Raw genomic sequence first — 17,711 nt, 5'->3', positions numbered from 1 at the left:
ACGTGTGTGTGTGTGTGTGTTCATAATATTATCACTAAAGGGAAAGAGGGTCCACTTTATTCACCTTACCTGTAAATGTATCCATGAGTCTGTGGTGGCACTGTGTATGTGTGTAGTCAGATATCTTTATACTGAGTATATTTATACTTCTATATGTTTGTTTTTTAACAAATGGAGTTCCTATTGACAGTTCCTATTGACTGTTTCACTGTTTAAATCATTCTAGTGTATATTAGCATAACTGTGTTATATATTTTTTTGCTGCTTATTGTCTATAACATTGGGAAAATATTGTATATTGTATTTAAAGCAGCATATTCCTGATATGATTTGACAGGTTTTTTCTACCAGTCTTTTATCCTCTTCAGGAGGCACATTTTGGGGCTTCTGTCAGCACAAAGTGAGAAAACATTCTTTGTTTAAAGCGTTCTCGTCAGTGTAAAGATGTGTATCAGACTGTGGAGCTCAGTCCACCTCCCACTAACAGTTAGGAAGGTTTTACAGCTCGCCTCAGGGTGCTATGAAATGAATTCACTGTAAGTAAAAGTACTGTAAGTTTTCAAAGAATGGGAGATGCTTTTAAACATTTCAACAGCGGCCTGTTACAAAGCAATTCAAGTAAGGTCAGACTTCTGAAATAATATGTTCATTCACCGGGGTAAATAAAGACTTTTAATTTTTTTTATAATAATCAATGTATTAATTAATCCCTTTTTTTAAATGCCATCCTAAATATCTGTATTCAAATTGCATTTGAAGTGTGCATTATAAAACTGAAAGTATAAAGAAATCCTGCCTCAACATTTACAATTTTCGGGATTTGCTTTACTTTGATTTAAAAAATGTAAGCAGAGCATCACCTGAAACCCATGAAGCAGCAGCAGGAGCTCTGATTGGCCAGTCAGGGCTCCCCATGTTGGACTTGCTGCATTCACCCTTCAAATAAAAATAGTCGTCTTTAAATTGAAAAATTGATGTGATGCAATCTGATTTAGAGACAATTACAGAAAATATGTATTAATCTTTTTCAATTATTTGTTTAACTTTGTGTTTTATAATGCATCTTTAAATAACCCCAGCACACTGCTCTCTTGAAATGATCAGCAGGTTAACCGGCTCATTTTGTGTTTAACTCTTTATGCTCTTACTTTTTCTTTCCTCTGTTTCCTCTTAACTGCTGCAATGAATGAATTTCCCAGCCGGAATCAATCATTTCATCCAATTAATTAAATATGTGACTATGGATGTGTTGCATATGATAGGCTGTTTGCTCTTCCACATACATAAACGTATAGTTGGATTAATAAACTAGTTAACAGGACCAACTGGTCAGCGTAGTGAGATTAGTTACTCAGATCACCAAAGTTTATTTAAGCCAGATATCTTTAAGACATCACAATTTAATTTAACTTTACCTTACCTATCCTTCTCCTTTTATCGACCCATAGTGTTTTCACTTCACAAAACTATGCTTTTATTGTTTATTCATCTGACTCCCCTTTCAGTCATTAAACCAATGCCATACTACCTTTATCGTGCAGTTGAATGTGTGAAATGTCTGTGAGTCATCTTCTTTCAATGAAGCCAGTAAAGAAAAGCCATAATTTATCCTACATTAGTCTTAGACAAATGCACTCTTTTAATAAGCCCACAGAAAGTTCTTCCCAAACAATTGCACTTCGATTTGTTTGCATTGTTGGTATGGTAAGATATATTTGTTTACATCAAAACATGTTTTAGCACTATTGATTCCTCTGTTTTATTTTCATGTTTGCCTGTTTTTTTCATCAATATTTCCATTAAATTCTGTATCATTCTGGAAACCATTAAAAGGAGAATTTGTACTGAGGAAGTGTTTGTCCAGATGTATTTTAATGAGGGAATTTTAATGCAGTCAAATGGACGGACATGAGTGGGTGTAAATAAAATGATTGGTGCAGCTTTAACCTTAATAAGCTTGCTAAATTACTGTTTCCAAGGTGAAGAATTACCTCATTACAAAACAGACTTTATTCCATTTGATCCAATTTTCTATCTGTCAATGCATTCTACAGCACAGAAAAAAAGTATTTGATACTCAGACCGACTGATGCAGCTTTAAATTCCTGCAATTTCAGCAGAAGCAAAACAACTTACTGAGGAGTTTCATTTCTTCTCTTAAATCATTTGTTCATATATATATATATATATATATATATATATATATATATATATATATATATATATATATATATATATATATATATATATATACATATATATATATATATATATATATATATATATATATACATATATATATATATACATATATATATATATATATATATATATATATATATATATATAGACACATATATATATATACACATATATATATATATATATACACATATATATATATACACACATATATATATACACATATATATATATATACACATATATATATATATATATACATATATATATATATATATACACACATATATATATATACATATATATATATATATATACACATATATATATATATATATATACACATATATATATATATATATATATATACACACATATATATATATATATATATACACACATATATATATATATATACACATATATATATATATATATATACACATATATATATATATATACATATATATATATACACATATATATATATATATGCATATATATATGTATATACATATATATATATGTATGTCCAGAACAAATATATACATATATATATATATATATATATACATATATATATATATATATATATATACATATACATATATACATATATATATATATACACACATACAATCATTTAATAAGAGCACTCAAAAACACCAATAACTTTTCTCCCCTATGTCCCATTATTCTTTACACAGTCCCCTTCAAAGGAGAAACTCTACATTACTATTTTTCATCTTTACACATTCTTCTTAATATATTAACATTCATTCCAGCGTGTAATGTCAACCATTGTTAAAACATGACAAGTGGCAAACTAAATTAAAACAAATAAAATCATCATATAATACTGTACATCATAGTATGTCAAAAAGTGTATAGTTTAGCATGAAGAAAAAAGTCATTGTATAGTGTGTGGAAAAAAGTAATACTATACTACGTCAAAACATATTATTAAAAAAGTCATCGTATAGTATGTCAAAAAAGTAGTGTGACTAAACATGTAATAAAAAGCCGTACTATAGTATGTCAATGAGGTAGAAAAAAAGCCATCAAATAGTTTGTTGGAAAAAGTCATAAAAAGTTAGTTAGGTATGTCGCAATAAAAAAAAAAGATAGTATATCGAAAAAAGGTAATAAAGTATAATCAATTTTAAAAAGTCACAAAACAGACATAATATAGTATGTCAAAAAAAGGCTATGTTTAAAAAGGTAATATGAAAGCAGAAGCATAGCAAATTAGAATGTCCATCCATCCATTAACTTCCGCCAATCTGGGGCCGGGTTGCGGGGACAGCCGGCTAATGTGAAACGTTCCCAGGCCAAATAAGATATGTAACCTCTCCATTGTGTTCTGGGTCTACCCCGGGGCCTCTTACCAGTTGGATGTGCCCCAAAGGGAGGCGTCCAGGAGGAATCCTGATCAGATGCCTGAACCACCTCAGCTGGCCCCTTTCGACGTGAGGGGGCAGTGGTGAGCTCCCTCCGGATGTCTGAGCTCCTCCACCTCTCTCTGAGGCTGACCCCAGCCACGAAAGAAGCTCATTTTGCTGCTTGTATCCACAACCTCAATCTTTCGGTCACTACCCAAAGCTCATGACCATAGCTGAGGGTCGGGAGGTGGATAGACCGGTAAATTGAGAGCCTTGTCATCTGGCTGAGACAAAATCATGACGAAAAAGTAAGAATAAAGTCACAGTGTAGTATGTCCACGACGTAAAAAAATACATGTATAGTATGTATAGTAAATTCAGAAAAAGCAATAGTACATCAAAAAAAAGTTAATCACAGTATAATGTCAAATAAATCGTAGTTCATTACATAAAAATACAGTTTAGCATGTCAAAAAAGTTATTAAAAAGCCATAGTATAGTATATAAAAAAAAAGATAAAGTCATAAGAAGTTAGAGTAAATGTCAAAAAAGTCATAATCTAAAAAAAGGTATTAAAGAAACAGTAGTTTGTAAAACATAGTCATAAAAAGCCATTGTATAGTAGGTCTAAAAAAAAAAAAAAAAAGGTAATAAAAAGTATAATATATATATAAAAGTATTTAAAAAAAGTAATAAAAAAGCAATAGTGAATAGTATGTCGAAATGTTTTATTTGTCAATGCTCATCAATGCATTCTACAGCACAGAGCCAGCATCAGTATATCGGCACACTTTATATTCTCACATAGTAAAAGTATTTGATACTCAGACCGACTGATGCAGATTTAAATTCCTGCAATTTCAGCAGAATCAAAACAACTTACTGACGAGTTTAATTTCTCTCAGTTAGGTCAAAATAGAATATCCTCTCAAATCATATAATCATATATGTACAATTGTCCATTAAGAGCAACATGAGAAGAAAAAAAAATACCAATGCCAAAAAAAGGGAAAGACAACTTGACAAACATAAGAAATAGTTTCCAGTAAGTCTCCCGGAGCTTTCACCATTCTACAAACTACACTGTCCCTCCATTCATCTTAAGACTTTTACATACTGATGATTAAAACACTGTCGACACGAAACACAGAGCGTCATGGAATAGTTATTTTGGCAATAAGGGCTCATGAGTTATTCAGCCTTGATCATTCACAGATACTGACAAGAGAAAATGGATATTCTTTCATTTTAGGAGCTGATCGCAGGCATCAAAATCAGAAATTTGTTTAAACTGTAGATTTTAAATTCTAACTCAAATTCCACCAATAACTTTTCTCCCCTATGTCCCATTATTCTTTACACAGTCCCCTTCAAAGGAGAAACTGTACATTACCATTTTTCATCTTTACACATTCTTCTTAATATATTAACATTCATTCCTGCGTGTAATGTCAACCATTGTTAAAACATGACAAGTGGCAAACTAAATTAAAACAAATAAAATCATCATATAATACTGTATAAACGTGAGAGTTTAAAATCTTCTAAATGAACATAATGTGTCAGGTCAAAGCCAAATTCAGACACCAGACACAGGGCAGTACAGACAAGTCAGGAGGACATGGATGTGATGATGATTATAAGTTGCCGAACAGTTCGTTCCTCTTGCTCCAGTCCATGGTCGGGGCTTTCTTAGCGGCTCGTTTCTGACGGGCTCTTTCTTTGGCCTGGGCTAATGACGTGCCCAGACCTAGGCTGTCAGCGGCTGGAGCGGGATCCACCTGTTAACACAGTGAGTGTTTCAAAGACTGTCAATGATTTGTAGTGTTTTGGGTTTAGAAAATCCAACCCCCCTCATTCAGACCTGCATATTTTCAGGTTCAACACATTTTCTCTCTCCTGGGATCTAAAGTGTGTGAATCGTTTCTAGACATCCCATCCATCCTACACGCCATTTCTATATCATAGTGTCTTTTAAGGACATTCTTTCGATATAAATTAAAGAAAATCAAGCCAATATTCCAAACACTTCCTGGTTCCAGCTTCTTAATTGTGAGGATTGACTGCTCTTCTTATGTAACAGTAACGTGGTCAGAGAAAGCAAGACATCTTATTACGTCAGACAGAGAGAAGAAATCTTTTTCGTCTTTTTAAAAAAATATATTTTTGATTAATCAATAATAAAATGATTGTTTAGGTTAAAGGGTTAGTTTAGTATAACATTTATTTTAAGGAAAAAGTCGTTTTGAAGTCTTTATCTCAAATATCGCAACTTTTTCTCATAGTATTGTGATGTTTCTCAAAGTTTTAGCTTTTGTCCTGAACTCTTTCCACTTTATTCACTAAGTCCCCGACTTTGGGGCCCTCACACTCCGTTTTGGGAAACAGAACATACAGTGTGTCACATGAATAATTAGGGCAATGAATGGAAGTAGTCCTTGTGCTGGACTCCAGTCCTTCACCGGTATCATCATCCAAAAATCTGTCAAAAATAAATTCTAATTTAGAGAAGACATGTGGCGGGCGTGTGTTTTGGGTTTGTCCTCACCGACTGGATCTATTTATTGGGAAGAATCTTTAAATCCAAAGCCATGTCTAAAAGCTTAGACATCTACCATATAAAAAGGGTATTATATATAACATTTGTAATTCCATCCATCCATCTTCCATAACCGCTTATCCAGTTAAGGGTCGCGGGGGTGCTGGAGCCGATCCCAGCTGTCAATGGGTGAAGGCAGGGTTCACCCTGGACAGGTCGCCAGCCTATCACAGGGCAGACATATATAGACAGACAACCACTCACACTCACATCCACACCTACGGGCAATTTCAGAGTCATCAATTAACCTAAGCTGCATGTCTTTGGACTGTGGGAGGAAGCCGGAGAACCCGGAGAGAACCCACGCTGACACGGGGAGAACATGCAAACTCCACACAGAAGGTTGTCTGGCCCGGGAATTGAACCCGGGCCCCTCTTGCTGTGAGGCGACAGTGCTAACCACTACACCACCGTGCAGCCACATTTGTAATTCTACTTTATTATTAATTCTGTCTATTTGTATTTTCATTTAATTTATCTTTTTAATAAATCTAATTTTGTTCCATCTCAATTGATTTTATTTAGGTTTTAATTTATTTATTTATTTTGCTTGGTTCTATTTATTTTCTTAGTCTATATGTAAAGCACTTTGAATTGCCTCTCTGATTAAATTGTGCTGTATAAATAAAGCTGCCTGTCCTTATTAAAGGCATCGGCATTAGAAGAAGAATTGTAAGGTGATGGGATAAGGAGAGTTACATTTAAAAATGATGTATATTGTTCATATTTGTTCTGTATTTAATTGTAGCAATAAAAAACAGTATGGTGGCCCTGTGTACCTCTGCAGGTGTGGAGCTGCTGGTGGCTGCTGGCAGGGAGGCGTTGGAGGAGGCACTGGAGGCTGACGAGCTCACAGACACTTTAGGCTTCACCTCTGCTGCTGCCTGCTAAATAGAAGAAAAAAAAAAAAAACATTCTTATTAAATGAGACTAGAGGGTCAATTTAACCAATCACAGAACAACATTTTGTCCATACTGTGAACAGCTTCAGATGTCTGAGCCTTTCATTCCTCACATATATATGAAGCTGAGCTTTAAAACAAGTTCACAAATACTGCATGCAGGCAGAGTAAGCAGCACAAATAACTTTTATTGTGAAGAATTTATGAAATGTGACTATCACCGATTAAGTGGAGCTTGGTTAGCGGCTATTCTTCAATTGAAAACAAGTCTACCAATACTGCAGGGAAAGAGAGTAAGAAGCAATAATAAAGGATTTATTGGTAATGAAATGTGTTTATCCGCCATTTAGTTTACAGCCACTCCTTTGACCATGAAATATATCCAATCACTATCTGATCAGGCAGGTTGCTTTGAAGAGAGCAGGGAAACCACAATAACATGTTTATAGCACAGTATACATGGAATGTTTTTTTACTCACTATGCTATGAGTTTTATGCAAGCAGTAACCTCCGCTGCTGAAAAATGAAAACAACGCAAAAAAAAACTGCAGTTCATCAAATGGCCATTTGATGAGGGCTCTAAAGAATCAATCCTCATAGACCTCCATGTTAAACCTTCACAGATGCTGCTTTGAGTGACAGGTGGGGGCTGTCATGGGCGCTAGCTTTAGCTGGAGGAGCCATGTGCCTCATCAGTTTTCAACAGGATGTCAAGAACAGTAATGTCCGTGAAACTTGGCTAAATCCTGGAGCGTCATTAACAATCACTCTCTTTCTATATACCAAACTTACAAAACACATCTTACAATAGAATTGACTGATTGAGGAAGTCAGTGCTCCAGTTTTTTTAGGCTAGTGACATTCTAGCGTTAGTATTATACTATTTATATTTTAACGTTAGCCGTCTAGCAAGAGAGTAGCATATCGACTAGCTTGTCGGCTTGGTTAGCCTTAGCTAGCTTTGAGCTAGTTTGGCGTGTTTGAGTGTCTGGGCTATGCTTTTATATCATATTATACTTTGACTTTTATGATATGCTATATTATAACTTTTTCTGACTTACTATTCAACAACTTTTGCATGACATACTATACTATGATTTTTTTATGACATAGTATATTATGACTTTTTATGGCATATTACAACTTTTTTATGACATCTTATTGATTGACATACTACAACAATTTTATGACATACTATTCTATGAATTGTTTATGACATACTAATACACTACAACTTTCTACGACTTTCTACGACATACTATACACTATGAGCAGGGGACTCATGATATACCAGTGTTGAAGATAACTGATATATTTTTAAAATGAAATATTGATAACATGTTAATCCTGCATTTAAAACAAAATCATGTAGATAATCCAGCACCTCTTAAATGATAACAGACTCTCACTCCACTTCCAAATGTTCTACAGATATCACAACAGTATTATATATATTTTTGGCCACGATAAAAGTGTCATATAAATCTGAAAATCATTTACTTGCTCACGCCTCCGTTCTGGAGCTTTGGACTGTGTCATAAGTGGACCTTATTCTGTCAACTCTGGATTGGTTACAATTTGTTGACCTGATGAATTCTCCTAACACGTGTTCTGCTTCCCCAATTATCTGTATTCTAAACTGTTATAAAGCAACGCAAATCTCAGAGACAGCTATCTCAAAACATGGATTTATAAATCTAAAACTATGCAAGGCTGGAGGTTACAAAACTGCTTTTTGTTTTGTGGATGAGTTTTCAGTTGTTGTCCAGCAGGAGGCAGTACACCCCTCCTGTTAGTAATCCCGACATGTATTGTCCATCAATCATATTCTCATCACTCACTTATTAACGCTGCGGCTCAGTGTCAGCAGCACTATTCTGTAAACTGTTAAAAAGAAAATAATGTCTACATTCTTCCAGTGCGCTGTGTGACCAGATCTACAGCACGTTTCACTGTAAGACTCACTTTATACAAATATGAAATTGGCATTCAGTTCGTAAGCAGCTGCCGTTCTAAAAATAAACTCTGTAAGTGGCTTCGGACAAATGCTACAATATGCTGCATAACACAAGAGCCCTCTAAAGAGATATTCTAGTTGCTTGGAGAGGTTTTTAAACGCATGCACATACCAAACCACATCAACTGCTTTTCAAATCAGACACTCCTCTTTTAATGGACACTCTATTTCCACTAATGTAACTCAAACACCTCCTGAGACATTGGGCCTCATTAACAGACAGTGTGGACACACTGGGATTCATCAATATTTCCATATCTGAATTTGTAGTGAGAACAGATTTAGAACAGTGTCAGACCATGTGGTCGCTCAAAGGATAAATGCCTGGCCGGCTGTCTTAATGTAAACACACAACTTTTCACTTAATGCATCTCTTATTAAAACCTTATCAACTAAAAAAAGCCTTTTTTCAAAACCTTTTTTGTCCGCAGTAAAACGGTTGTTTTTGAAAGGCTAAATGGCTACAAAGTGGGTTATAAGTATAAATACACAAACACACACTTAAGGTCAGAGGTCGTCATGAGCGTTCATACCGAGCTATGTGTTATGTAACTGCTGGTGAATGAGTGATTGTTGTTGCTGCAGCAGAGTATAATCTGCGTGCCTGTGTGAGTTTGTGAACAGTGCTCGTTAGTTGTCTCATTAGCATAATCCCCAATTTGCCCTGGGAGTTAAAGCTACTTCAATCCCATGATCCTCCAGGACACAGAGGGGAGATACGGAGAGGGAGAGAGGGAAACGCACACTGGTGAGCTCTTGTTGCCATGGTGAAGGGTCAGCCACAATCTCAACAGAGGGGCCAATCCACTTTTCCCATAGTGTGTGGGCGTGTGTGTGTGTGTGTGTGTGTGTGTGTGTGTGTGTGTGTGTGTGTGTGTGTGTGTGTGTGTGTGTGTGGAGAGAGGAGGTGGAGAGTGTTTACTTTTGATAAACCAGCCCTGCGGTGCCTGTGGAATGTCACACCAACACTTGGTGGTTGATACAGGCTGCTTAGTTAAAGGAGCATTCATCAGATTGTATTCATCAAGATGATGACGGGTACTACTCAAACTTGTAAAAACTGTTTTATTAGGTCTTCTGTGGCTCTGGGGGAGGAGCTTAATTAAGTCGGAAAAATAACCCTGATGATGTCATAGTGATGAGGGTTTGCGTTTCAAGTAGGGATGGGTATTGTTAGGATTTTATCAATACTGTTACTATTATTGATACCGCGTATCGGTTTTCCTTACCGATACTCTTATCTGTTCATTTTGATTATAATGCGAGATGATAAGTCAATAAATTATGAAAAGATTCGACATTGCTTAATTATTCCTGTATGTAAACAAACGGTCTTTCTTGAGCAGCAATAAGTTCAAAATCTTTAAAATACATTCACAGCTAAACATTAGCGAAGTGACTAGGCATCTGTAGTTACAAACTGAGCGTTAAGTGTTGAAAACATGAGCTGCATCATGGAATGTGTTGGATCCAGTGTTTTGGGATCTTGATCCATACTTGGAGCTGAAGTCAGGATGCCTCCGCCTCTGCTTCTTTGATTCTGACCATTTTTTTTATCTGTCCCTCACAAGAACCCAAACTTTATGAACGTGCTATACTTAATTGCTTCAATACCCTTTTAGAAGGTAGTGGATATCATTCAGTCATCAGTGTAGTCATTATTAATAATAGTACAATTTCCATCTGGGATTAATAAGGTTTTCTGTCTGTTTTATCTTCTACATGATGGAAAGTTTTGTAACGCGTGTGTTTTTGAGTTTTACAGTGCAGTCTTGACAGGAAACACATGAAGACATCCAGAGTGTTTCACAACACTGTCCAGAACTCATAATCTGCTACCAGGAATGTCCAGAGAGGATCAGTGGGGCTTTTCCAGCCCACTATCTGTAGGTCAGTGTGTGTGTGTGTGTGTGTGTGTGTGTGTGTGTGTGTGTGTGTGTGTGTGTGTGTACTGGCGGTGGTACTTACCTCCTCCTCTGATGCTCTCTCTGACGCTGGCTCAGGAAGAGGTCCTACAGGGGGAAAGAAGACACTTCATCTCTATTTACTCTATTTACAGTTCAAACTTAATGTCTGATCATTATGTTCTTTTACAAAGCCATGTTTGATCGGTGTGTGAGAGCAAACATGTGTGTCATACCGGTGACGTGTTCGTCGTTGGGCAGGACGTTGCATCTCATAAAGTATTCTTCAGTCTCGGCGTCCACCAGCAGCAGCGTGGTCTCGTCTCCCCCCGCCTTGATGGCCGCGACCACATCTGAGTGCTGCATGCCGATCACTGACATGCCATTGACCTGAGGGAGGAGAGAAGAGGAGGCATGAGACAGGAGAGGGGACGAGAGGAGAGTTTTCTATCTCACTCTTGCTACATTGGATGTGTTGTTGTTTGGAGTGAGCACAAATTCACTGTGTTTTTCACACGATTCCTGAGCGCCGAGTCTGCAGTCAGTTTGTGTCAAACTATGGGGTGCAGAGAGAGCGATGCAGCCTGGGGCATATAGTTTAACTTTAATCAAATTCATACTCCTTCTCCTCGATTCAATAAAACCCCTGGCTCTACCTAACAGGAGCTTGCAAGCTAGCTGCCAGTTAGTGAGTCTGCTGGGAGCTGGAGCAAAAAGAAAGATGATTATTAATTTAATAATGTCTTTTTCACTTATTTAATATTGGCCCCCTCTCTCCATAGCTTAGGGCGGGACATGTTATCACATTAGACTTGTTTGCAACTGTCGTGTACTTGGCCTTTATTCTTTTTCTATTCAAGGTAGCAATCAAAATGTGTTTGCAGTCACTACAATATCCACAAACTGATCCTACACTACAGCTGTTCACATAAAAAAATGACTTTCACAGTTGTAAATACTCCAATCACTTATAATCTTATTACCAAAGGCTGATAAGAACATTGGACATATATGGTATCACTGACTCGCTCAAAGTAAATGAATGATGTTGTTTTTGTAAGGATGCCAATGTTGTAACTGTGGTGAAAAGTAATGAATGGAATGAGACCCGACAGGAGAGCGATGGTTCCAGTGATGGAATATGTTTAGTCACAGTGTTCTAACAGGGCGCGGTATGAAAGAATACTCCCAGAGTTGGAACTAATCAAGTCTCCGGTGAGTTAAGACACCGAGGAATCCTGTGGGAAGATCCCAGGTGGGAGTACCCTCAGCAATCTCTCCGTCTCACCCACTCCCACTGTGGGTGTGACTGTCCAACAGGTGGTACAGAACATTCGGCTACGTTCCACTCCAGTGACCCTCTGTGGAAAATTCATTAAATTCCAAGCATCCTGTTTCAAAAATCAGGATCATAACTCTTCTCCTCCGTTGGTCCTGTTTAAATCTCCCATCTCATTGTGAATACAGTATGCAGAGATGAGGTATTACTTCATCTACAAAGTCTGCCTCTCTCTCCTGCATGTGAGAGGCCCTTGCAGACTGTTGGAGCAGGCTGTAATGCAGCCCACAGACGCAGTAAGTGGATTAACTCTGACCCCGCCACGTTTAGGGTGCCCAGAAGGCCTGGTCATCACACAAACTAGGCAAGGGAGATAAAAAAAAACAAATTCTCACGCTCTTTTTTTTTTTTTTTTTTTTTTTTACATTCTTATCACACCATAGACGCACACTTGCAAAATCCTGCTTAAATGTGCATATTACAACTACACAGTCTCAGTTTAATAACAACCTAATACCTCCTGGGATTTCAGATTCCCCGTTTGCCCACTGATGTAATAGGATTAAAGCTGATACACATGCAAACAAATTAAAACACACGCACAGTATCAGGCAAAACTCAGGAACAATGAGGGGAAAACAACGAGTTTGTGTGCGTATATCTAAAAAGGATGAAGGGGTGTGTGTCGTGTACCTTGATGAGCTTGTCCCGTGGTTTCACGCCCGCCCTCTGTGCCGGAGAGTCGTCATCCACCGCTCTGATGAACTGGCCCGGTTTTCCCTTCTCACTGTGTAGGTTGAAGCCGTAGCCGCCAGTTCCCTTCTTCATGTGGCAGAGACGAGGCCGCAGCCCGCCGCTCTCCTCCTGCACACGTGGAAGGGAAAACCAACAGTTCACTGAGAAGTGTAATCAGGTCTCTCTCTATACAATATCAATAATATAGAGCATCATGGTGGATTTCAGCTTTATTTGCGTAGCCGATTAATGACACTCACTGCTGTGCCCAAAACGGCTGATGAGATTTCAGACTTTCTAAAAAAGTTTGATTTCACAATTATTCACAATCTTAAAAGGAGCAATGCTGGATCTAATATGACGCAATTAGTCACAGAAACACGTTGATTTGCAGAACAGAAATAGCTGCGCCCGGTCAAAGCGTGAACTTCCCTAAAAGAACAGGGTGGAGCTAAGAAAGAAATTGGAATTGGGCCAATAAAGGATAGGAAGTCATCGAAAGAACTCCAGTGGGACGGGAGGAGTTGAACTGGTGTTTACATCGTGATACCTGGTGCTCAAACACAGTCAAAGTTTATGGGCAATGCTTTCCTTATGTAACATGTTTAATGTTTAGATGTCGGCCATATTATCTGCCCAGTGAATTGTTTTTGTTGCTTCTGTTTATATTCCTTACAATGCAAATGTAAAAAATTAACCACTGGAATACAATGCTGCTCTTGTTTTGTTTCTCCAATTATCATTGTGGTACAAATGGGCTACAACTGCATTTGGTTATGCATCCCTGTGTTGCATAATGATAATAAATGAAACTGGAATCCTTGGATAAAGGAAGTGAAGTTTGAATATGAAAAATATGAGGGACAAAGAATTATGAGATAGAAAATAAAATGTTTGACATTCAGTCGAGTCAAAACTATGACTGATTAAATCATAACTATGAGACAGTCAAAAGTGAATATCGTACATATCAAAATAAAGTAATCAGATATTACAAAGGAAGAGAAAGTGAGTAGATCAAAGTTAGAACTTCGTACGTCATATGTTTGACTGATTTTCATAATATTGACCAAGTGTCTAATAATTGCATAACAAAGAACTAGCATTGTATTCAGACAACATAAAACATAGACGTCTTTCACATGACGTAAACACTGTCACCTCTTTGCACACTGTACACTGAACCTCAAGTCTTTGTGCTTCTAAGTTTAGTATTCATCACTAGATAGTGTTTGTGGCGTTAGGGTTGTTGTGATAAACTTTTTTGAGTAAAATTAATTTGCAAAAAAAAAAAAAAGAGACAGAAAACGCACAATAGATAAAGTTAAAGATGAATTTGACTGATAACATTATATATTTCAAAACTTCTTTAAATAATGCTAGAATTCTCTCGGCCATGATCATTGTTTATTGAAAATCTGATATTGTGTCAGCCTAAGTTGCAACACAGCACACTTTGGCTGGGCACATCATCACATTCTAACATCTAAAACAGAGCTGGACTATGGCTTTGTCAGTTGATTAAGAAAAGACTGATTCCAATTAAGACATTTATTAGTATAAACCATTGTAGCACATTGTAACATAGTAACAAAGACAGCAGGTATACTGTAAATGTAACAGCTGTTGTATGTTAAAAGGTTTGATATGGTGGAGTGAATGTGTGTGATTGAAAAAAGGATGTGACATTAATCTTAGTTTTCTCCAATGCGAGCCCACTTCCATGTGCTTTACGTCAATCTGAGGTTCCACACCAACACAATCAATACAGGTTTGCTCTTAATGACAAGCTATGGACGTCACTTTACTTCCCTATTTACACACCGTGCACGCATGATACCTATTTGGACAAACGACCAACAGTATTGAGTCAGACCTAAAAAAGCACAACACTTACATGACATCATTAACATGCATGGACAGAAACAAAGTCAGCTGACTTCCTTCCCTGACTGAATGAATCAGTCTGTGCTCTCTCTCAGTGGCTAATCCTTCTGTGGCCTACTGTACGCCTGCTTAACTGTCCATTCCCCTGTGAGGGTGAAAGGACCTCATTTAACCTGTTAGCATTAGAGCACTGCGCCATTAGCTGCGTATTTTATTATTGGACTCCTGGAAATTATTGCTGAATGGTTTCTTACTACAAAAGGGGTCAGCTCCATAAAAAAGCTGTCATCATTTTCCAAAAGGTCAATATCAAAAGGAATTTTCCTATTGCTGTTGCTGCCAATTGTACTTTAAACATGCACAATCAAGATAATTAGTTAGTTTCACAATGTTGCTGTTAATTTAACTGTGAACATTATAGATGTGGTCCAGCCTGGTAATTGTGAATCAGACATATGGACAGAAAAAAAAAACCAATTGGATGAAAATATGGCTAGCACTGTAGCCTCACAGTGAGCTGGGACCCGGGTTCGATTCCCGGGCTGCGCATGTTCTACCCGTGTCAGCTTGGGTTCCATCTGGGTTCTCTGTCTTTCTCCTACAGTCCAAAGATATGCAGCTTAGGTTGATAACACTAAAATTGCCTATTTGGAGGTGAGTGTGAATGGTCTGTCTCTATATAGCAACATTTGGCAAGTCAAAGTCATTAGATAGTAAGCAAAACTTGAATTTACTATCCATCAATTTTTTGATAAAAATTTTAACTTTCAAATCAGTATCCAATAATTTAGACTTTTTTTTCTTTTGGTCATTCTAAAACATTTTACCTTTTTATTTTATTTATTTATTTACTTCTTTTCTCTGTTTAATTTGGCTTCCATATCCATCTGAGCAACAGAGCCTCTGAACCTGCTTGACAGACAGAACTGTCATCTCGGTGGAGGGCACGGATTTAACCTCCAAACCTTTTTACAGCCAACATGTGTACGAAGTAGTTAACAGTCGTGAACATCTGAGGCTCCGATAATAAAAAATATATATTCAACACACCTGTTGCGCCTCATTGATCTGATAAAAAACAAAGCTATCTACAGTGTTCTCAGCTATCAGCAGCTATCTGTAAATGATTCCCTAGAAAGTGACCCTTTAAAAGATCACAACCTCAGCGTTCACTCAAGACGTGTTCACCATCTCGCCCACTCACAGGGCGGATTACGCATTGGTCCGAGGGTTTACGTAGAGTCAGGGCGGTTGATGATTGCTGAAACATTCCGAGTGAGTCAGTGTGATCTTGGGTGGACCTTTGGATGGAATCATACATTTATGACAAGGCCCACATAACCAATGGCTGAAGATGATAAGGATGAGGGAACAGGTGAGGTGCAAAGTGCACTACATGCCAATCAATTTTTCATGTAATCTGTAGCATTTACTGCATCCAATATTTTTTCATGCTCCGCCCTCATGTAGCACAGAGCCTGGAAAGAAGCTGCTATGATCAATATTTTTATACAAGTAGTCGATTGATGACTCAAGGGCAAAAGTTTTGCTTCATTCCTTTTGTGTATTTATATCTTGTATATTGTTGTTATTGTGTTTGTTGTTCACTGCTGCTGGCTGGCTGAGGGCTACCAAATGGAATTTTGTTTTACCACTACAATGACAATAAAAAACCTCTTTATCTTTATCTTATCTTTATCTTATTGTTTTATGATAAACCTATAATGGAATATAATGCAGTAAGGCTCTCAGGAATTTGTTTTTGCTTTCAAATATTAATAAATCCTTGCTGAGTCAACACATGCGTAGGAATGATCTACTTTTCCTCTTCTTTTGTGACTTGTTTGGGGAAGTAACCTCTTTAAATTGTGCATGTGTAATATTTATTAATACAATCATCAATTCGAATTAATTTATTAACCCCTGGCCTTTAATAGCTCATACGTGTTTCAGTAAAATTTCTGCTCATGTTCTGAACTTTCGACACACAAAACATATCCCACGTATGTATCTCTGAGATTTCATGAATAAGCTAATCATATTTTGAGAATCAAGTTGTGATAATTTAAAACTGAATCTGTCATTTAATGATAATGAAGTCAAAATATTTCACAAAAAAGAATAAATTCAATATCTCAAGAAACGAGAGCAACTGTTTAAGAAGTTTGGGGATTTCCTCCCTGCGCCACAAAAAATAGAACTGTTGTTGCCGTTATTGGCATTATTTATAACATTTTTACGGGAAAAATGACAATGCTCTGTAAGTTATCAATGACAATAGTAATTCAAAAGTCAACGTCATGAATGACGCTTCAAACTATTCAGGAGGCCTAAGGCCCTAGTTTAAATGGACAGTGTAAAACATATTTTGCGCATGCAAATTAAACCTTTCAAAAACAAAAAATATATATATATCTTCAGGTGATCAGCTTGAAATGGAGGTAGATCATGGTTGCTCCTTTAACGTTGTATTATTAGTGCGTGCACTGCACTCATCTAAGCAGCTGATTTATCTTCAGTGGTACTTTAACAAGCCAGCACACACAGATGGATAATAAAGAATTTGTCACAGACAGTATTTCACAAAGTTTATAAAGTGTTCCCTAACTCAACAACTTACACAATTTATTAAGAGAATTCAATTCAATTGCTCCTCCAATGAATCGCCACCTTATCGTGGTGGAGGGGTTTGTGTGCCCCAGTGATCCTGAGAGCTGTGTTGTCGGGGGCAATAGCTCCTGGTAGGGTCTCCCAAGGCAAAGTGGTCTCGGGGGAGGGGTCAGACTAAGAGCGATTCACCAAA

The 17,711-nt window shown here is 37.0% G+C and overlaps 1 protein-coding gene across 1 annotated transcript in view; it reads right to left on the bottom strand.

Moving 5' to 3' along the window:
• Window positions 1–4,295: 4,295 nt before the first annotated feature.
• LOC129091584 (Na(+)/H(+) exchange regulatory cofactor NHE-RF1-like) overlaps window positions 4,296–17,711 on the bottom strand; it is a 26,028-nt gene continuing 12,612 nt past the window's right edge. The window contains 5 exon segments of the mRNA XM_054599263.1: window positions 4,296–5,365; window positions 6,963–7,070; window positions 11,072–11,115; window positions 11,244–11,397; window positions 12,980–13,150. Coding sequence (XP_054455238.1) covers window positions 5,222–5,365; window positions 6,963–7,070; window positions 11,072–11,115; window positions 11,244–11,397; window positions 12,980–13,150 — 621 coding nt within the window. The 3' untranslated portion in view covers window positions 4,296–5,221.

The sequence above is a fragment of the Anoplopoma fimbria genome, chromosome 5, assembly GCF_027596085.1.
Source record: "Anoplopoma fimbria isolate UVic2021 breed Golden Eagle Sablefish chromosome 5, Afim_UVic_2022, whole genome shotgun sequence".
Taxonomy (NCBI): Eukaryota; Metazoa; Chordata; class Actinopteri; order Perciformes; family Anoplopomatidae; genus Anoplopoma; species Anoplopoma fimbria.
Note: the sequence above shows the minus strand (reverse complement) of the source record. Positions and strands in the feature narration are given on the sequence as shown.